This window comes from Marmota flaviventris, chromosome 3, assembly GCF_047511675.1.
Source record: "Marmota flaviventris isolate mMarFla1 chromosome 3, mMarFla1.hap1, whole genome shotgun sequence".
In the NCBI taxonomy this organism is placed as follows: Eukaryota; Metazoa; Chordata; class Mammalia; order Rodentia; family Sciuridae; genus Marmota; species Marmota flaviventris.
In genome coordinates, this window is record NC_092500.1 from 75,267,709 (window position 1) to 75,290,168 (window position 22,460).

General features: G+C 31.6%; 1 protein-coding gene across 1 annotated transcript in view; it reads right to left on the minus strand.

Annotated features, from left to right (window-relative positions):
• The window catches only part of LOC139705084 (mucin-19-like), a 61,230-nt gene that overhangs the window by 13,376 nt on the left and 25,394 nt on the right, over nt 1–22,460 (minus strand). Inside the window, exons 21-40 of the mRNA XM_071609289.1 lie at nt 22,129–22,213; nt 21,836–21,973; nt 20,259–20,408; nt 18,242–18,336; nt 17,694–17,820; nt 16,102–16,348; nt 14,709–14,761; nt 14,522–14,622; nt 14,126–14,277; nt 13,671–13,809; nt 12,550–12,654; nt 12,260–12,454; nt 11,445–11,684; nt 11,216–11,372; nt 10,114–10,239; nt 9,002–9,143; nt 8,318–8,349; nt 6,647–6,688; nt 6,076–6,108; nt 5,655–5,699 (exon numbers count right to left, since the gene is read on the minus strand). Of these exons, the coding sequence (XP_071465390.1) occupies nt 5,655–5,699; nt 6,076–6,108; nt 6,647–6,688; nt 8,318–8,349; nt 9,002–9,143; nt 10,114–10,239; nt 11,216–11,372; nt 11,445–11,684; nt 12,260–12,454; nt 12,550–12,654; nt 13,671–13,809; nt 14,126–14,277; nt 14,522–14,622; nt 14,709–14,761; nt 16,102–16,348; nt 17,694–17,820; nt 18,242–18,336; nt 20,259–20,408; nt 21,836–21,973; nt 22,129–22,213 (2,404 nt within the window). The remainder of the gene's footprint in view (nt 1–5,654; nt 5,700–6,075; nt 6,109–6,646; nt 6,689–8,317; nt 8,350–9,001; nt 9,144–10,113; nt 10,240–11,215; nt 11,373–11,444; nt 11,685–12,259; nt 12,455–12,549; nt 12,655–13,670; nt 13,810–14,125; nt 14,278–14,521; nt 14,623–14,708; nt 14,762–16,101; nt 16,349–17,693; nt 17,821–18,241; nt 18,337–20,258; nt 20,409–21,835; nt 21,974–22,128; nt 22,214–22,460) is intronic.

Consider the following 22,460-nt stretch of genomic DNA (forward strand, 5'->3'; position numbering starts at 1 on the left):
TTGTTTTTGTAATTACTTGATTGATACCAATCTTCCTCACTATAGACTCTGTGAAATCAGGGACCATGTCTATTTTAATTCATTTTTCTATCTCCAATGCCTATCAGAGTACCCAGCACATAATAACTGCTTGACAAATATTTGTCCATGGAAGGAATCAGTGAATGGATTCAAAGTGTGAAAAACATTTTTCATTTGAGGAATTGGACTCGGAAAACTTAAGTGATTTGTGTAAGATCACTGTTGATCAGTCACAAAGTTGGAACTAAAACCTGTCCCCCTCCTAAGACCTGTACAGCTTTCTGCATAATTGTGCTTCTATGTAGCATACATGATCTCTCATAATTTTTGTTTTCTTAATTTGCATTCACAATATTTATGGAATTATTAGATATCAACTACAAATTGGAGAATATAATATCAAATAAAAAATGTGCTGTTTCCCCTGATTAGTTTACAAAATGAATGTATAATAAGTATGTTAAGTATATTGAGGAGATGTTTATGTAAGATTTCTCAAAAATCAATGTCAAGGCTTAGTTAAGAAGAATTATCAAAATCAGTATCAGGCAAATTCCACCAACAGACAAAATTGAGATCTTGGTATAATTTCTCACTAATGTACACAATATTTAGATATCTGAATCAGAATCTCTTGCTGATTTGTATGCAAGGATAGCATAGAAAAATTCTTATGCCGAAGTTCACAGAGACTATAAAGATTATGATAATTAAGCAGGATAGACACAATACTCCAAAGATTTTAATGCAGGTTCCATTTCCCAGTGTTGATTTAACCTGTAAGGAATTCCAATTATTCCAATTCAAGCACTTTCAAATTGAAGTCAATTACATTTCATCAAAAGCAGGATTAGCATATGGAATAAAATCACATCTGCAACATTTCCACATCTGAATATGCTCTAATCAACACAAATTTTAAGAGGATCATGGTAGCACACCATAGATGGCAGCATGGTGATCACAAATGTTCTTGCTATTTGCATGAGAGAGAACATATATAAAAGCCTTTCCTTGTAATTGATATGGTTAATATGGCAACATGCGCCAAAGCCAATCTCAAAGACCCATCTTTTATCAGGGTCATAAGAGTTATCTAAACTAGTCACAGATTGGAGTACATACCAGTTGGGCTACTATGATATTCCCTTTTCCCACGAATGAACTTCAGAAGATGTAAGTCTGAAATTGTTGATACAGCAATAAAAGTAGGGATAAGCCTTTACTAACAGGAATATATGAGAATCCACTTTTCTTTATGGTTTAATTATGAAAACTGATTGAGCATTAGCATTTTATAACGTCCATTACTGTTAAAATTTCAACTGATTTTTCCATTACTCACAAATGAACATGTTTGGAAGTACTTAATATTGGAATTACTTCACTTCAACTTCTTTGTCACCAAGAAATAAATGATAATAGGAAAAGCAGCCTTTGAAAAAATATCAATAGTTTCACAAACTATGTGGCTCAGTGGTAGAGCTTTTGCCTAGCACATGTGAGGCACTGGGTACAATCCTTAGTACCACATAAAAATAAAAAAATAAATGTTTTTAAAAGATAGTATTATATTCCACCTTGAGAATTTTTCAAAATGGCTGTACCCATTTTTTTTCACTCACCTAAGATTTTTGATTACTTTTTATTCATTATTTTAATCTTAATAAGGCTAAATTATTTTGCCATTTTTATTCAGTAGATTACATTTTAAAACAAGGTTTGGAAGGAGCCATAGTATTTTCCCTTACAAACAGTAAAATCAGTCCTGCAAAACATACGGCTTTTGCAAAATATCTTACTTCTGGGGAAAAAATTATATATGAGAAAAATAGAGAGAGAGAGAGAGAGAGAGAGAGAGTACAGAAAGAGAAAAGACTATGTGTATATATACAAACACACACAGATATTTCCAGGTGTGTGGATAGGTGTGTATATTCTCATATATATATGTATATTAGATATACATAATCCCAGATATAAATCATATATATTTGAATTGTTTTCCTAGGAGAAATATATATATGACATGTGTGTGTTTGTGTGTGTGTGTGTGTGTGTGTGTAATGGAAATGTCTTCCTGTGTCTACAAACCTGTCATAGTTCACAGACATGCAATACGAATTCAAAATGATTGTCTTCCTAGCTATATTATTTATATCTGAAAGCATTAGTCTTTCATTTTTCAATCTAAATATTTTTAGTTCATACATGGCTATATTTACAAAAAATTGCTAGCAATGATAATTATATTCATTCTTTTAGAAAATGTGATCCATTTTTCTCATCATTGATCAAGTGAGACTTACAAGAAGACTTAAAAACAAAAATCATTACATAGTTATAGATTCTTCACAATCCATCCAAAGCTATTCAGCTTTTAAAACTTTGATGTCAATAAAAGAAACAGGATGTGACTTTCAAGCCTACAGTTTGTCTAAGACAATTGCTCCACAAAAGGATCTACATTTCTTTAAAGGGGTCCTAAAAGCAAGAAATCCAAACTATTTTATTTTCACTTTGGCAACATTCTTATTAGGTGAATTTACAGAAAAGTTTTAACAATATGTTGGTGTGCCTGAGAAGGAAAAGTTTTATTCGTATTTGGAAAATTAAGGAAAATAAAACAGTAGGTTTGGCCTTTTTTCTTTTAGTGTTTCAAAAGTATCAGTAACACACATCACATACCTTCTAATTACCGTCCTCCCTTTATCTTATTAGGATTTCTCAGTCAGATGTAAATTGGCATGTCATTTCTCAGATTTTAAATTTCAGATTTCAGAAATGTTACATATTATTCTAAATATTTTGTACTAAGACCAAGAGTCCTCAGCACAAGTTGAAGTAGACAATTTATGATTACTCATTAATTGAATCAACAAAGATGACCAAATGGTGTGATTCAAGCCTCAAGTCACAGACTTGGGATGGAACTAATTATTATTTGAATGATTTTCAAATTCCCATCTACTGACTAACAAATGAAAAAAGCCTCAGAAAAGAGGTAGAGCAGCAGATGAGGAGCTAAGAATTAAATCAAGTCTTACCATTAGTCATTATTTTAAAACTGAAATCTAATAACCAAAATTTTAATTTTCAATTTATTCAGAAAATAATTTATTCCAGCAATAAGATATGCTACATGCCCATTATAAATTATTGCTGGAAAAGTTTAATTGAAAATCATTTTTTCTATACACTTAAATTATTTGAATAAATTTGTTTAAAACATACAATTAAAAATGAACATTTTTTATATTACTTTTAATCTCCTAGTTTTAGGATAATATTGACTACAATTTCTAGCTTTCATATATAGTAAAGAAAAGAAAATATCCCTGGATTTCTCTAATATGCCAAAAACTATTCATTCTGCTCCTTTTAGACATGGAAACATCATTTAAGCTCTTTGCATCACCTCACCTATGAAATGATGATTCGAGATGGACTGTGGAGAGTAACAATCCTTAATCAGAGGATTATTCATATTTGTGATGTACTACATGAAAAGTACTTAATACAATGACTAAAATGAAGTAAACAGAAGTTATTTTTAGCTATATCTTTTACTGAGTACTAATAGAGCATTTAATTATTGATATTATAATTAGAAAATGAAGTGGTCACTCAAATTCCAGTGAAATTACATAAAACATTAGGATTTAGCAAAACAATACACAAAAAGCCATAAATAATACCTAATGAATTCAGGGAGGAAATTCTCTTTGGGAATCTCCCCTATAAGTCAATTGTACATTAGATCTATAATTTGTAAAATGCTATCATAAAAATAGTCAATATGATTCTATTGTTTTACAGTTAGTGATGATATTTGAGATATGAAAGTTCATCAGTGGCTCACAAAGACCCTGTTCAGTAATCGCTTCATGAAGTTTGTTTTACAATGGAAAGTGTTAACAAAATTAAGTATTATTTTCCAAACCAAGTGTTGTAAAAAGAAAATAATAAAAGGAAGTTTTACAATTTCTTATTTACAAATAAGAAGTTTGTTTTACAATGGAGAGTGTTAACAAAATTAAATTAAGTATTATTTTCCAAACCAAGTGTTGTAAAAACAAAATAAATAAAAGGAACTGCATGTAAAACCTGAAAGAAAATTAAACCAGTTTTTTTTTTAATCTCTGATAGCCTACTGCCATATAGTATGCAGATATCATCATCATATTGGAACAATACATGCAATAGTTGTCTATATTACTCATGATTCATATGTGCCTCTGGAATTCACCAAGTAACAAGGAAAATTTTATTACTTTAATTCCTTGCAAAATTTAATACCTTTAAGAGCTGAATGAACGGTTTAATAAAGGTGAACTAAATTGAACCAACTTAATCATCTTAGGAACAACACCAAGCTTAAAATTAGAAATTCAGTCTATTGCCTGTGGCTGATGTAATAGGTAGTAGAGAAAGATTTTCTGCAATGTATACAAAACAATTCAAATGAACTATTGGGATAAAATTTTTGTTGGCCTTGGGAAACTAATTTACAGTTATAGAATGCAGAAAACATTTTGAAATGTGTCAGCCTTTCTAAGATCTACACTGAAAGCCAACAATGCTTGATTTAGTGATATCCAATATAAGAGAAAGTTTGACAGGAATAAACATTTTGTTTTGGGTATTTTTAATAAAACAATATCACACAGTACGGTAGCTGATATGTCAAGATACATATCTTCCCTTTGAAATTAAAAATACACTAATAAGACATTACTATGAATGACAAAGTAGTCATGATTCTGATATTAATTTATAATCCAAAAATAATCCTGGTTTTACAATATATCTTTGTGTTCTACAAAAAAATTTGTCAACTAATAAAATGTGTGGGCTCAAAGATTTATCAGTGTAACTAATATCTAACCAATAATCCAACCTTAACCAGAAATTCTGAACCAATATATAAAACCTGAGTTATAAATTTTCAACATTGTAAAAAATATTTATTGAATACTATTGTATAACCTGACACCAGATGCAAATGGGAATACAAGAATGGTAAGCTATGGTCTGTGACTTCAAGGAATTTATTAATTTAAAACAAGATAAATTAATATATAAAAGGAGAAAGAGAAATAGTACCATGGTGGAGGCTAATTTAGGTAAGTGGCTATATTGGAAATAGATTTAGTATTTAGGAGGGTAATGTCCATTAATGATTTTCTTCAAGTTGTTTATATATTTCAGATATATCTAGATATAGATATAACTATGTATGTAGAAAGATCAGTGACATTTTTCATTGTAAAATTAATTAAGAATAGGTAGTTACATCACAAACAAAAATAAGATGTAGATTCACAGTGGTAAATGTTGGTTAGCCATTTTTCTGAAGTTCTTTTTTTAAATTTTCATTTGTTCATTTACATTAAGGACTTTAAAAACTGAAACTTCAAGTTTAAATTAGAAGACAGAATATCAAGCTAAATTAGGGGAGAACTGTTTGGATTCTCAGAGGGAAAATTCCGAAATCAATATTTCAAAAGTGTAATCAAACTGATGTTTATTCTAATACATAATATTATTAGATTTGTATATGAAAAAAATAACTTTGATATATGTAAAAAAAAAAATTTATTGGTCATTTATACAGTTTCTGTTTTACCTACCTTTTGTTTCACTGCTTGATGTTGTAATCCCTGGAGTGGATGATGCTGAATTTGAGAAAACAATGGAAAAAAAATAAATATTTTTTGGAAGCAAAATTATGCTTCTAAGAAATCTGTGGTTATATACAAAATGCACCTACTTGGAATTAATGTTTTAGAGAAATATGATCACACAGGTGAAGGAAATCCAACATGTGAAATTAAGGTATTAAAATAAACATATCTCAGGTAAAAAGTAAAAAAACATCATTTTGTATAATTTTCCCCAAAAATCTCTCTCTAAAATACTCTTATAATAAAATAAAGATTGTATACTTCCTTTTAAAAATGTCATTGCAAAGACACAGTACCACAAAAGGAAATTTAAGACTTATAAAAAAATTTCCTAATGATTAAGTTGGGGTTGGAGGTTGTAGCTTACCTGCACTTGAGCTACTGGTAACCAATGTAATTGCTACACAAAAGAAGAGAGAAATATTTGTAAATGTATGTTAAAACAGTACACAGAGACAAGGTTAAGAAGTATTTATCTAGACACGTTTAGAGATCTCTAGATTAAATGATAAAAAATAAAAGTTAAGCTCATGTATCAGATGTTTACATATTTCATATACCTTTGTACTGATGGCCACTACTTTAATTATAAACCATCCAATCAAAGTCACAATTCCTTAGTGTTACTAAGTGAATTTGTAAATTATTCTCAAAAAGTTGTCTGTCTGGCAGAGCCACTTTCTCCTAATAGTCTGCAGACTACTCTTTTCAGGACAAGTAATCTTTCAAGGAAGATGTTCTTCACTGTATTACATTTGGATGTGGACCCTGCTCCTAGACTTGAGCATTTAGGAAATAAAGAAATGGAGAATGAACAATTTGAAAAAAAAAAAAAAAAAAAAAAAAAAAGGCCAAATGCCTAAATTGCAAACTCACTTTTTAGAAAATCAAAAATTAAAAAAAAAAACTAATAAGCATTTTTTTTGTTTTTAATTTACCTGCTTTAGTGCTTAAAATGGAGGTAGCTGTTGTCATGGAAACTATGTAGGGAAGACAAGATTTATGAAAATAGATCAGTTGAACAAAATTTTGGTAGGAAATTTAATTAAAGAACACAGTTGTCATAAACAAAAATTAAATTTCTGAAATTGTGTGTAGAGATTAAATTACAAAACAATTTTTCATTTAAATAAATACAAGTAACACTATATAAGTCCACCAATAATAAAAAATTATTCCCTGGTATTACCAGTTAACTGAAATCCTCCCAGGAATTATATAAGGTCTATTTGTGGTTCTAGAAATACAATTCAGAACCCTGACTGTGATAACTTAGCCTCTGGTAGATAACCCATGATAACTAAAATTTATAAAGCACTTTACAGAAGGTCACCTATCTTTAAATATATTATCAAAATCTAAAGCTTCCAAGCTCTGGATTGATTCCTCCTCCAAATATTAACAGCAAATAAAATCCCTTCTTAAATCATACAAGACAGGAATCTGTAAGCATATCATAGCAACTCCAAGAGTATTTATACTGCCATTAAGTTCAATGTCCCAACAGTAAAGCTGGACTATATCTTGCCCAGAATCCTCTTGAATGGACATAATGAATTGCCTCTGTGGTTTAATGCTAATGCATGAATAAAGAAAAAAGAATTAAATTTTTATTTTTGTATTGTCAAATCAACCCCCCAACATAATGAGATTTAAAAATATTAACTTCACAGAAAATCACATTACTTCTATTTTATTATTTAACTATTATCTAAAAATGTCAAGCTTTGGATGATGATATTCATTCAACTACTTAGAATAAAATACTTATTGTATGTTCTAATCATTTTTCTAATTTAATTTATAGGAATAGAATAAAATAATAGTGACATTTTAATTTTAGTTTAAGATTTTCATATCAGTTGATTTACCTCACATATTTTTATTGTCACAGATTCATATGAAACTCTACATGATTATCCCCAAAATCAGAAATACACATTTTAAATATAATGATGACTTTACCTGTGAATGTTGAATTTGTAGGAGCAGGTTCTGAAATAATCATAACTTAGTGTTATTGACACAAATAGAAAAATTTGGGGAAAAAATGCCTCTCAAGTTACTACTTATAAGCCATGTATCTGGCTTTCTTTTTTTCATTTATATTTTTATAGTTCTTAATCCAAAAAAGCCATAGCTCAGGTACTCTTTTGAAGCTTATTGAGATTTTTAAGATATCCTTTGCTCATGAAAAATCCTTCAATTATTTATATATCTGATCTTTTCTATATTGGTTCTCCAATATAGAACCTTTTCTCCAATACAGAATTCTTTCCACTCTGTACCTCCATTAAACTCTTTTAACTGATGTCTCACTCCCTTTATTCCTAGGACCTACAGAGACAGAGAGACAGAGGCACACATCAGTAAAAACCACTCGTGTGTGTCAGTCAGGCCCCATCTGACAGCTATTCAAAATGTCTTTGCTGCATTGGTTTTGAAAAGTGACTGACTCACCAGGAACAATCACATGGAAATGGAACAGTGCCAATCCCCTGAGGAGCAGTCAAAAGCATTAAGTACCTGCTTCTCTGATATTGATGGTATTAAAAAAATCCCTTATCTCATCTGTCCTAAATCAATTTGAGTAAAACGTAATGACTCACCACTGCACTCCAACTCCCCAGCAATACAATTGCTGAAATGTAAATTTTTTAAAAAAAAGAATGAGTTTGAAATTTTGATTCCTAATGACAGATCACAGATTTAAAACAAATTTTCTAACAGTGAAAATCAAACAATCAAGTAAGAGAAGAGTAATTATTTTCCCCTAAGGGCATATTTTTAATTCAAATGGCTTGTTTTTCATGTACTAATGATTTCATTGAGTTCTTGGGACTTGAAGGAATGGTTTACAGTCAAGCTGTGATGTTTCCAACACAAATTATTTGATTGTCATCTACCCTAGTATGATCTCATTCTTACATTCCATGTCTGAAAGCTATAACAATGATCTTACATTTATAGAATTACAACTTTTTTCCCTAAAACTATAAGGTGAAATTTTCTGTCCTGTCTTTTTGTATTGTTAAGCTTAAGATTTAACAAACCACTTGTTGATTTGTAAATTTTCTTAAAAAATACAAAATAACTAACATTACTAGCATAAAACTGCACCTAAAATCTTGTTTATAAATGCCAAAATTAAAATTTACATGTGTGCATGCACACACACACACACACACACACACATACACACACACTTGTTTGTTAGTTTGCTTGCTTTCCTAAATGAAAATGCAAATAATAATAAAATAAAAGAGTTTACTGAAATGATCAGAGTAGTTTACCATGTTCTTCCACAATTATCTTCAATGACTCCCCCTGCTGGAATGATGTCATTATAGAAGCAGCTGCACTCAGATAAACTGACACATTTCATGGTGTTCTCATCCAGATAGGGAGCACTTTCTGGGCATTTGGCATAACAACCTGTATGTAAAAATGATCCGCAGTTCATCTTTATTTACTGATAGGCATCAGACTGCATTACATATTTGTAATATTACTTGAATGACTGCATAAGCAGTGGATGACGGAAAAACATCACACACATAATAAAAATATAAGTGAACAGGATTTAGATCCTTTTGCAGTGAAATCGCAACCAAAGAACTTATACATTCAGGTAATTTTTTTTTCCTAAAATGCTTTCTAAAATGTTTTTAAATGATTTGCTGCTTTAATGATAGACATGATGTTGAACATGCAACAGGCTTTGGTAAATATGTATCTTGAAATGGTAATGTCCCCAAATATCTACTTTTACAAGAGTAGATGAAGATACAGAAGTTACAATAAAATCAGTTGCAAATATCTCAAAGCCTATAATTTAACACAGATGTGGCTTTTGGAAAGTTTTTGTATCATCCGTTTTTTTCTTGCCAGTTTCTTTCTTTCTTTCTTCTCTTTTTTAATATCTTTATTTATTTATTTTTTAATGTGGTGCTAAGGATCAAACCCAGTGCCTCACGCATGCCAGGCGAGCACGCTACCACTTGAGCCACATCCCGGTTTCTTTTTAAGATATACAATGTTAAGAATAAAATGTTGCGTAAGTATCAGATACTGGTAACTGGCTTCTACTGAAGCAAAATTGTATGATGTATCACATTCTGAAACTTCTTTCTCATCAAATTATATCCTCTAGGGAAAAGTATGAAGATTGACTATAGGATCATACCCCTGTTCTCTCTTCCTGTGTTTCTCTCCCGCATCACTAAGAGATAATTTGTGTCTAGAGAAAATGTTTCTAATGGAGAAACATTGTCATAATAAAGAAAAATTATTATGCATTAAATTACAAAAATGTAAGACACTGAATTGTAATAGTAAGATTTTCAGTTGTAAAAAACAGTATAACTTTTACTACTTTGTGGATATTATTAGAATTTTGTCATACCTTCTAGAACCGCAGAAAACTTCTTGCCAATGACCCGATCCTTGCATGTCTTTGCTGTCACGGTACCACAAGGTTCATAATGCCAGCTGCATTCCCCAGGTGCGTTGTAGTAATCACAGTAGACAGCTACGATTTAATTATATCAAATTACTTTTCTTCATCATCTGACAATTTCAGTTTCTAAAGCACTTTTGAAAGGGATCTTGGATAATATTAACAATAAACAGACCTCAAATGTATCACTCTGTCTTACCAAGTTCCTTTGGCTTTACCTAAATTGCCATATAAACCCAAACAGCTCATTTAAAAAAGGAAGGAGCTTATAGACTCAAATGACTTCTTTCCTTTAGCATCACACCAAGATTGGTTTGAGATGCAAACATAAGCATTCACTTTTTTCCCATTTGGAGATATTTTAGATAGTACGTTTAAATTTATGGTTTTAATATTCAACTTAAGTTTGGAAAAATAAATCTGTGGGAAAATTAAGGTTTTAAATTATGTGAGTAAAAGTTCCTAATTGAGGTAACTAAAGATGCCAATATAATATAATGCTGCACACTGTAAACTGAATAAAACGAGGATTCTTTTTTTGATGCTTCTCTTTGGTTATATTTTCTCTCATAATGTCTTGCTTAGAGTGAAAAGAATTGACTGACTACTGTCAAGTTCCATAGATATCAAGACTCATTCATTCTATATTCAATTTATAGTTCATCTTAGCTCTATGAAAGTTTTCAAGGAAACAAGACATGTAAAGATTTCAACAAAAATTAGCATATGAGGTAGATGTTTAGGATTACATACATATACCAAGATAAGAAAACAGTGTATTGCTCATCTAAATATGAATATGAGGGATTTTTTTTATCAGTATTCAACTTTTTCCTCTGTAAACAAGAATTTTTGAAACTAATATTGAATTGAAATGCTATGCCAGTTGCTATATTTTTGAAGTATTTTCCACAATAAATAAATGTATTAACATGTTTTTAAGCATTTCTTGGTTCAACATAGAAAATATGAGAAGTAGATAGACTGTTCAACAGAATGAAAACATAACTAGATAAAACCAAAGAACCACCACATGGACCTGACTTACGACAGAGGTTCGGCTTTCTCCAGGAGACGCAGACTCCAGCTGCACTGCATGCCTCTGCATACATCGCTACCGCAGTACAAAAGCCCTGGTACTTCCCCTCCATGTCACATGCACAGGCTTCTTCAATGCATGCTTCATAGTAAGCACTGGGGTCAACCTAGGCAGAGCACAGAACATGAGCATCTGGGGAAAAAACCCATATAAACTGTTGCTTTCAGAGCAGGGCTACCTTGCTGTGGCAGTCAGTGAAGGTGCTGTCTCTGATGATCTCACATTTCCGTACAGCCCAGGCTTTGCAGTATGGGTTTGAGTCACATGGGAAACTCTGAGTTACTGTGTCGGAACATTCCTGACTTGTTTTCCAACTATTTCCAAATTCCAGTGCTCCAGTAGCCACTGATGAGTACCTTGTTGTGAAATCATCTTTGAGGTCCCCATTGTTATTTCCACAAAGACCACATACTTTGCCCTGTGTTGAGAAGAAAGGGAAATTTAGAGATGATTTATATTAGGTACATAGAGATGGAGAGAGATATACACTATATCATAAACCTGCTAAAGTCCAAATTTTGGAAGACAATCAGAATTTATGGAAAAGATTTTGCTACCATTGAATCTGAGGTATATCATACTACAAAATGATCTAGTATCAAGAAGAATAAATGCATTAGGAATGAAAGCAATTTTATTTGTGAGTTTCAAGTTATTCATCCATCTACTCTCAGGTTCTTAGAATATTTGCTTCAAGGAACACATTTCATTCAAAATACACACCTACCTCAAAATCATATTATGTGATTCTCTCAAGCAACCAAATATGGTTAAACTAGATTTTTTCAGGTTTATTGCATTTACCATGTTACCAGATTTCATCATTTTTTATTGTGTTTCTTATTTTGTATAAGATTGAAGAGGTGTGGAGGGCTTACTACTTAACACAGACTCCACTAATGTCCCACTCCCCACTTGTGAATACCTGCCTCTGAGTTTCATAACAGAAATGAATTTGCTTCCCCCTTGATCACTTCTTGGTAACACACATACTTGCCACTGTGGATCCAGTAAAACAGAGATTCTTGTGTTTTTGTCCCAAATCAGGCTCATTCCATTTTGAAGTTTCAGAATCAAGTACAAGCCCACAGTATGTACAGAGTAGGCATTTTCGCTGAGTTCACATTCTTTACTCTCTGTAGTTTTGACTGTTGTGACTTTCCCATCTTGTAAGACAATATTCTGATCCTAAAAATGAAAAAAAAAATAGACTTAGAGTAACAGTTTCATTTGGATGTTCATAGTCTAAGAGAAAAAGCAAATGAAGAGAAATAGTTCTGTACCTTAAAGGCAACTATGATTTTCCTTGAGCAGGTAAGCCCATCTTCACAGCAAGGGACACTCTCAGTTAAAATACGGAATGTGCCGTTTTCTTGACCACAGTAATCCTTGAAAAGTGATATTATTGAAATAGTTTATGAGACAAAGAACTCAACTGCAATATTGGTATCACACAATTGTTTCTTAAAGAACAATTCCTTAAACTCAATAAATCACTGTATATATCACAGATATAAAACTATACACATTAAGAGGTTAAGAAATGTGCCCAAAGTTACACTTTTGTGATATGGAATTTCCAAAATACAATGATATAACTGCATTTATGGATAACCTTCTCTGACTCAGTCCTCTTTCCATTACTTCCACAGTGGTTTAGAATTATACCATAAATGTATAAGTATTTAAACCATGTGTTTGTAATAATTGATTTATTTCTAGGCTGTGTAAATAGCTAAAATGAGCTTTTCTTCCTCAGTGACTTATATAAAACTTGATATTCAATCAAAACTAGCATATAAATACAAAACAATCAAAATTTCAACCATTAGATGTTACTGAGGAAGCAGCTTAATTGTAAAAAGCATGAACTCTGGAATGAGATTTTTTATTGTTGAGTATATTTTCTCTTAGTTACTTAATCACTTTAAACTTGATTTCTTCATCTGCATCACAGGGATATGAATAGTCTTGAGTATTATAATTATTAACAGCAATAAAATATGTAAATGTGCCTGGCAAAGAAGTCCTTATAAAATAGTAGCTGTCATTGCTTCTACTGCTGTCATTAGAAAAATACCTAACTTTTGAAGCACTTCACATTTTTGCTCTCATTTAGTTTCAAAAAGGGGCTATTTCTGTGCATACTTTATAGATATACAACTACACACATTAAGAGGCTAAGAAATGTGCCCAAATTAAAAATCTGATTAATAGCAGAGTAGGCTGAAATCTTAGGCTGGACTCCAGAATCAGCATTATAATGTGTCATAGTTTACTGGCTTCTAGAAGCTTGTAAGCGGCCTTTTTCAATTTTTTCCCATTTTGAAAATAAAATTTTCCTGAACTCATCTACAAATGAACAAAGTACAGAAAAGTTATCACAAAACACATCAATAATTACCTCAAGGAATGAATACTGGCAGAGACCATCAAAGCTGTAACTTTTCCCATCAAAAGTTCTAATATGACCTTCCCCATAGATGTGGCAGGTGGTCTGACATTCATTTTGTGTGCAATTCCAAGATCCTTTTATACAAGTACTAAAAGGAGAAAAATTAATGTGATAATTATAATATGCCAGGATTCATTTACTTATATTGTTTTTGTAAAGAGGCACCAACTAATGTTTCATTTTTACTTAAGTTTTAGAGTTGTCTTCATATATTATCTGAAAATCATTATACATAGTGCTTTATAATGTTTCTATATTTAAAAAAGTAGCATCTTTTTCTAACTGCATTTGGACATTGCTTTCTTAAATATCACAAGGTCTGACTACTCTTTCCCAGGAAAACTAAGAACACATTGTATATTTTATAACATCCAAAATAAAAATAGTAATCCCTTATTACACACCATTCATTGCAGCCAACCGAAGTGACACTTCCTTGGTCATATTCTCGTTCCCCAAAAGAGCATGGGCAATCATCAGGAAAGACACACTTCCCTTTAGAATTTCTAACCATCCCAACTGGACAGTAGCACCCACGTTTGCAAGGCAAGTTCTCCTACAGAAATAAATTTTTAAAAATATACCATGAGACAATGTTGTGATCAGGTCAAATAATCAGTATCAGTTTAAATATATAAATATACCAAGTATATTTTTGAGGTCAATATCTTACCATTCAAAATAACATACACATACACAAAACTTGTCCTTCTAATTATTTTTTCTTAAAAATTTAAATTTCCTTCTGCCCTAAAACAATAAAACTCTAAAAGGCAAATGTGCAATGCCACATTACTTACATCAAAAGCAGGTATGTTCCAAGTGGAACATGTTTTATCAGTTCTTCTCTGTGCCTTGGGATCACTGCAGTCTACATACTCAGCCCCTCCAGAACAATTTTCTGCAAGATAAAGGAAGTTGTTTATTAATCAGTTTATTTTAGCCACAGTAGATATTTTAGGCTTGTACCATAGCTTCAGCACTTACGTAGGGTTAAATTGATGGGAATTTGGCAAAGAAGAACTCCCTCCTGACAGACACTGGAAAGAAAAGAAAATTATACATTTAAACATTAAATTCCAAGGACAATTATATGAATGAAACAGTCTCTTATAAGTACTAGAGGAATCTACAAACTTCTATGGACATCAGACAAAAGGTTGTCTGGATCTTAAGGGATAAAAGTCAACAGATACTACTGACAAAAAGCAAAACTGTGACACATGAAAGAACAAGATAAGTTTCATGAGGCATGTTTGGGTTAAAAAATAGAATGCACAATGGATAACCTGAATAGGGTAGAGGTGAAGGGAACCATAGTTTAGGGGCACTAGCCTAAATTTCTCTAAATAGTTAATCTCTTGATTCCCCCAACAATAGAAGGAAAGAAAGTATTATTACAAAACTCCAACAAATGTTTATGAATTCTGATGGAAGAGATACTTATTCTTCCCTTTGGAATGGCCAAGAAAAATCTTTTGTTGTTAAATGATAGCTTCATGAAACTAAAGAAAAGAGAGAAGCCATGTCCAAAGTTGTTTGAAAAGACTACTTCATTCTTGCAAGTTATACTGACAAGAATTCCTAGTTCATCTATGGAATAGGAAATATGGATAAATCACTTAATTTCAAACAGCAGAGATCAGTCTCCTCAGCCATTATAATATAATAAAAATTGTTAACTCTTCAGGAACTGTCTAAATTCCTGAGTATGGTCTAATCATGTTTCTAACCCTAACCTATGCTACAACCCACATGGGAAAAACTTCTTGTTCTGTTTAATCTACAGAAAATAATTTTCCACATCTCAGGTTTTTTTCTGAAAAAAGATTTAGCCTTGGGAAGACCTCAAATGACAGTTTTTGTTTTGTTTTGTTTTTGTGGGAGGATGTCCTTCAATGCCTCAGCTAATGGCTGGCATCTTCTACTCTGTCTTACAATACACAAACATCATTTTAACATTCTGCTAACTTTGAGTCCAAGACAGTGTTCACACTGTTTTTTGTTGTATTTTTTTTTTGTTTTTTTGTTTTTTTTTTGGGGGGGGGGGGGTAATTCAAGCACTCAGCATAAGGCTAGCACTTACTATGGGTTTGCTGGATGACATCTGCTAAACGACCCCTAGGAAGCATTGAACATGAAATCATTTTGCATTGTCTATTTATAGGAAATGCTAGGATATGTTTCTACTGGTGTTTAAAACCAAACCAGAGTAGGGTAAACTATGTATGGTCTCCAGAACAAAACAGGCAAAAGTTAACTTTGATAAGAAATGAAGAATGAAGCTAGCCTAAAGACTTCACACTAGCAACCGGCTCTCTGAAGAAAATACAATCTCTTGATTTCAATGACATAATAAGAATACGTGCAATCTCCATACCATTTATTGTCATCAATTTGGATGGTTTTGTCTGGTTGTACAACCTCATCATTTATGTAGCAGTCACATTGAGATTTCTGAACACAGTTCCCTTCATTATTCTGGTATGTTCCGTCTGGGCAAGTACATCCATCAACTGGAATATCTTCTACATCACAGCTCCTATCTCTCTCTGACAATGATCGGCAAGAACTATTGCAGGCTTTTACATTGTATTTGAAAACTAGGCCACTTGGACAAGATTGTTCTGTAGGTAGAGAAAAAAAAATAACAAATATGCATCTGTCCAGAGGGGAAAAAGGGTACACATATATATGTCAATATTATAGTGAAAGAAGCATAATTGTGTTTATGAATCAAAAGGAGTGCTTATTCATTGGTTTTTTTCACTTTGTTTTTAGTCAATATTGGGTTCCTACTGTATATTTAAAGATTCTGCTGGGAATATCCTCCACCAGGATAGTAAACACACTTCCCTCCTATGGCTTACATTCCTGTTAAAAAGAAAATGTGTTCATGCAATGATGAATACAGATGAGCAGCACTAAGTGTTTATAGCTGGAGATTTCCACTCAGGGAAGAGTGGATAGCTGAATAGCAGGAAGGCAACCCACAGAGAGGTAAATATATATATGGGGAATAGCCTATGTGAGAAAAGAGGATCATTCTTTCAAAGAATCCATAGAAGGACAGAAGCTGTATAATTCCAGGGACAGAATCAATGTTTCGAACTCACAGGGACTACTACATGGTTAGTTTTTAGTCTTAGAACTATGATAATCCATTGACTTGATTTTCACTGGAGTGTTCTATGATAATTTACTTTTACTTGGTTTTATTTTCAAGATTATCCTGGTTTCTAAATAGAAAATTAATTAGAAGCAGCCAAGGCTAGATACTGAAGGAGGCCTTTGCAATAATCCAAAAGAATAAATGGTGGTTTCTTGAATTACATGGTGGCAATAGAGGTGAAAAGATGTGATAAGATTTTGTAGGTGACTAACCCTATCGATTAACTGGTTGTGGACTATGAGGTGTTAAGCATAACCTATAAGACAGGTTTCAATGTAGTTTGTTTTTGTTTTTTCCTTTTGGTAAATCAAGTATGATAGTGAAGTCATAATCATAGAGTAACAACAAATATTTTAAAACAAAATACATGTTTATAAATATGATAGTTGAGCCCCTGGCTTACAAATATTTTTCAAAATAAATTATTATTATTATTATTATATCATTTCAAAATAATAGTTAATACATTATTTAAATTTTAGCATACTGTTGAAAAAAGATTACTACATAGTCTATTTGATTTATATATAAATATATTAAAGATGAGTAATGATGTCAAAATTCAAGGATTGCTCAACGATATTAAAAACAAAGAAACATTTTTTAAAAGAACCAAGGACAGTTTGAAAGTACATGTGCCTAAACCATACCTTCTATTTCACTTTCTCTCTCTCTCTCTCTCTCTCTCTCTCTCTCTCTCTCTCTCTCACACACACACACACACACACACACTCAGAAGATACACAGAATGAAGTGAAACTGAGAAGGAAGTCATTATCTGAAGCCACCATCCCACTTACCACAGCGTCCTGTTCTCCATCCATCTAAGTATGTTTCCTTCTCAGCACAAGCTTTCACATAGTTGCCTAAAATCGTACACAGGCAGTCCTGACTCTTTTCACAAGAGCAAGTGTATTTTTTGCATTCCTTTAAAATTAAAAAACAGTTACATTTCATTTTAAAATCATTCGAAAGAACAGGCAAACTGGATGTAAAAAATCAGCTCATAACCATTCCTTTGCCCTGAAAGAATTATGACTTTGAAATATTTTGGAAAAATTTTAAAATATTCTAAAAGCAAATTAATTAGTAATACACTTATCAAAGAACTTATAAAAAGAAAATCTTATCCAAGATTTTTATCATTTGGGGTTATTTTCCAGTACTACATTTTTTCTAAATTAATATATCTAAAATTTGAATAAATTAATGGAATCTAAACTTAAATTTAACTATATACTTAATCTATTGACAATAGCTATTACTAGAGAAAGTTTAAGATCTACATGTTTTTCTTGGTATCAACAAAATATTTCTCAAAAAGGGCTCTTAATGTTAACCCTCATACCTCATGATAGAATTTAGGGTTCACAATTGGATGGCAGGAAGCAAAAGGCCCACTTGAATCAAGAAGAATTTCACAGTTACTTTCAGCAAACTTTTCTGGAAAGAAAGAAATGCACACAAAATTGTCACCAATAACATCATAATTTCCTTAATTGAAAGAAAAGATATAAATTTTAGGAGTTTTGTCTTTATTAAAACAATTGGGGTTTTTTAATATTTATTTTTTAGTTTTAGGTGGATACAATATCTTTATTTTTATGTGGCGCTGAAGATCAAACCCAGGGCCTCATGCATGCTAAGTGAGCACTCTACCACTGAGCCACAACCCCAAGCCCTAATTGTATTTTTCAAGTATTTTGCTATGTTAAATCTAATATTCAAAAATACCATGATATGATTAAAGCATCTTACATAAAAAGGCAGAATCTTTATTAGCTTTGTATATTTTTATTAATTTATTTAACCTTTCTCTGAAATGCAGTTTCTACATAAAAATTGTAATAATGGGACCAGATTATAAGTTTAGGTGACTTTAAATTTTAAAATGTAGATTAATGACTAACTTGTGGCAAATCAGAAAATGAAAGAACCACAACACCCCTTCCCCCAACCTGTCACCCCAGAATGCCTTATCCGTTTTTCTGAAGATCACACATTAGGATGACCAGTATCAATAATTCAAATTCACTAATTGAATTTTTTTGAAATGTGCTTAATTATATTTGTTGATTTATAAATAATAAAGCTAATACTAAATTAACAAAAATTCATAAAAATATCATCTGAATGACAAATACTTTGCTTAATGAATTTTCAGCAACAAAGAAAGCTGAATCTATTTAAGACATTGAAACTAATTTCTCAAATTCTAACAAATTGGTAACTATTTTATTTAAATATTACTAACAGCTTATTAAAGTTCAATTTAATTTTGTGTTTATGTTGTTAAAATATAAAACACTGAAATGTAAATCAATTTATACATCTATTCAAAGTGCAGGCATGTAGTCTACTTAATATAAATCTGCTTGGTTTCTTATAAGATATGTACTTTTGTGTATTCTCATTATAATTATTTTCATTGCAATAGCCCCCAAAAACAATATAACATGACAAAACCTTGAAATATGCATTACCATGTTTACACTAATGCTCCTAAAATTAGTAGATAAAATTTTCAAAAGTGATTGTTTTATAATAATTTTAAAATATTATTATAAGCTGATTAAACTTTGTTTCAAATACATGGATTTATTTAGACACCACTAATTAACATGTCAATATATTTTAACAGCTTCCATTGTATTCCTTATTCACGAAAGAAGCAACATAAAGCATTAATGGAAATCAACAATTCTAGGGAGCAATGAAAGCATGACTTGGATTTAAAATACCTGGATCATAACTTCATCTGTAATCCTTATTCATTATACACTCTCTGAGCTCCATTATCAATATCTACATTAGGAAGGATAACCCACCCCCACTCTGTGTCCTTCATGAGTATTTTTACAGAAATAAATTGGGTTAATATAAATGAAAATATTCTGGTAAACTGAAACGCAGGCTGAGTCATACAAGTTAAAATTTTATTACAATCTATAATTGAGTTTTGGTATTACTTATACCAATGAGAGAAGGGATAGGACACAACTCTAAAGCGACTAAATCATTTTTTGTGTTGAATTCATTTTAATCAATGACTATTTCCACCACTCAATTAAAGAAAGGAAAATTACAACTAAATTATCTCAAAATTATCTCTAACCCTATTATTCTATAATTATTTTTAAAAACTATGCAAGAAAGAAAAACATAATAGATTAACCCCCCATGAAATTGAGTTTTCTAGGAGCATTTCAGTCAGACGGCTTCTCTACTGTTTCCTCCAGAACCAGATCAACATAACAAACATTAGCTAAAGCCAGGATTATCTGATGAATTCATTATCATCAGGATAAACACATAATGCTACAACCAAATATTTAATTGCAGATTAGATGTTAAGTTAATAGTACCTTTTTCTATACTGATACATGAAGAAGGGTTTCCTTTAGGACAGGGCATCATTTCCCAAGAACTAGCAAATGCCTGAGAGGTCTTCTCCAATATATTCTGACTTGACATGTAATCATCCTCAGCTTTGTTGTTGTAGGAACCACAGAGTCCTGTATTATAATCATAGCAGAAACAAAGTTTAACATCTCACCTACTCAAGGTTTTGGATGCACATCCTCATTTTATTTCTTTGCTTATATCAAAATCTGAGCAAGCTACCTGAAAACACATTTGTTTAGACTTTATAAATATAAGTAAAATATTATGACAGATTTCATTCAAATTTCCTTTCAAATCCTAGAGCACTGAAACACCATTTGCCTTGTTATACTGTGTTTTTTTCTGTTTGTCACTGAAGCTTTATCACTTTTGACAATGCTTAGTAGGAAGTATGCTTACAAGTAGAAAGTTTATGATTGCACCATTTTTATGGTATTAGTGCGCAGAGAGAAACTACATCAAGGGCTATGTGCCTGTCTTACCTAGATCCTTCTGACCCATTTGTTACACATTTTTCTCCGTGCAAATAAGTTAGTGTCTCATGGAATGGTATCTCTCAAAAGTTTGTATCATTTATAAATTAATAGCTCTTTGTGGGGCATTTCATCATTGTTTTGCTTGTTGTGTTAAATATCCACGACTAAATTTAACATCTGATTATAAAAAACCTCAGTGAAATAAATGACTATTATGTTTTGGATCTATAAAGTCCTCCAAAGGCTTATATGTTAAAGACTTGGTCCCCAATGAAGAAATGTTCAGAGGTGAGGATTTGGGGAAGTGGGACTCTGACCAACAGTTTAATCCAGTTAGATTCACAGCTGAATGGCATCAGTGGGAGGTGATGGAAATTGTAGGAGGTAAGGCCTCATTGGAGGAAGTAGATCACTGCAGGGGCATGGCCTCAAAGGGTATTTCTAGTCTCCAGCTCCTTCCTCATGATCTGTCTTTTGCTCCCTCTCTGTGCTTTCTAACTACCATAAGGTAAGCAGCTTTCTTCCACCACACCCTTCCACCATGATGTTCTCTCTCATCTCAGGCCCCAAACAATAGAGCCAGTGGACCATGAACTGAAATCATGAGCCAAAGTAAATCTTTCCTTCTCTAAGTTGTGTTCCTGAGGTAGTTTGTCCCAGAGATGAAAAGATGACTAACACAATAACCATGTGATCTATCAGAAAGACAAATAACAGTGCCACCTGTATTTAAAATAAAATTTTCAAAAATTTTAATATCAACAATATTTTCATTTATTCAAATACAGGTCAAAATCTTAGTAATGTATAGTACTAGTAAAGTAGGATGTAACATTATCAAATCTTACCTAAATAGAAGTCTTAGTTTGAAATCTTTAAAATATTTAAATTATTGAAAAACCTCTCAGGAATATATTTTATGATAAATAAAGTTGTCTTTACTGTGGAAAGACAGTTGGAATGCTTTAAATTTAGAATCCTTAATTGAGAAGGAACCTCAAATTAAATAAACAACAGTCATAGTAGAGCCCTGTAAATAAAAATATATCCAGAGGACTTACCTACAGTATCTGTGAACTGGTTGGGTGGCATGGAAATATATAATTGCATTACAGGAACAATTTGTACTTGCATTTTTATATGAGAGTCTGTTTGTACTTGAATATATGAAGTAGATTCTTTGAAGATCTGTATTTTATCTGTTAAAAGAATTATTGAAAAAATAGTTACCATATTAAGCAGCTTTAAATATCTTAGAATTGTTTAAGACCTCTTAAAAACACAACTATTTAATATCTTAAAAACTAAATAAATGAAACTTGCACTTATTTTAAACTGCTATTATGAAACTTACCTGAATAGTAGTAACCTCGATTTCTAACCATGTCACTTGTCACTGTTCCATCACTATTGATTGTGAATTTGTCAACTGAAACAGACTAATGTTTAAAACAATTTGTTAGTTTACATTAATTTACAATATTAATTTTAATGCAATATATAGATTTGAATTTTGTGCTATAAAACATGTTTAAATTTATAGGATTAATTTACAAATACCTAAAATACAGAATATTTTCAAAGTGTCTCATACTTGGCTTCATTTCTTCTCATACCAACTCTATACATAGAGATTATAAAGGAATCTTCATTCCCCAGGTGTAAATAAGGAAACCAAACACCAAG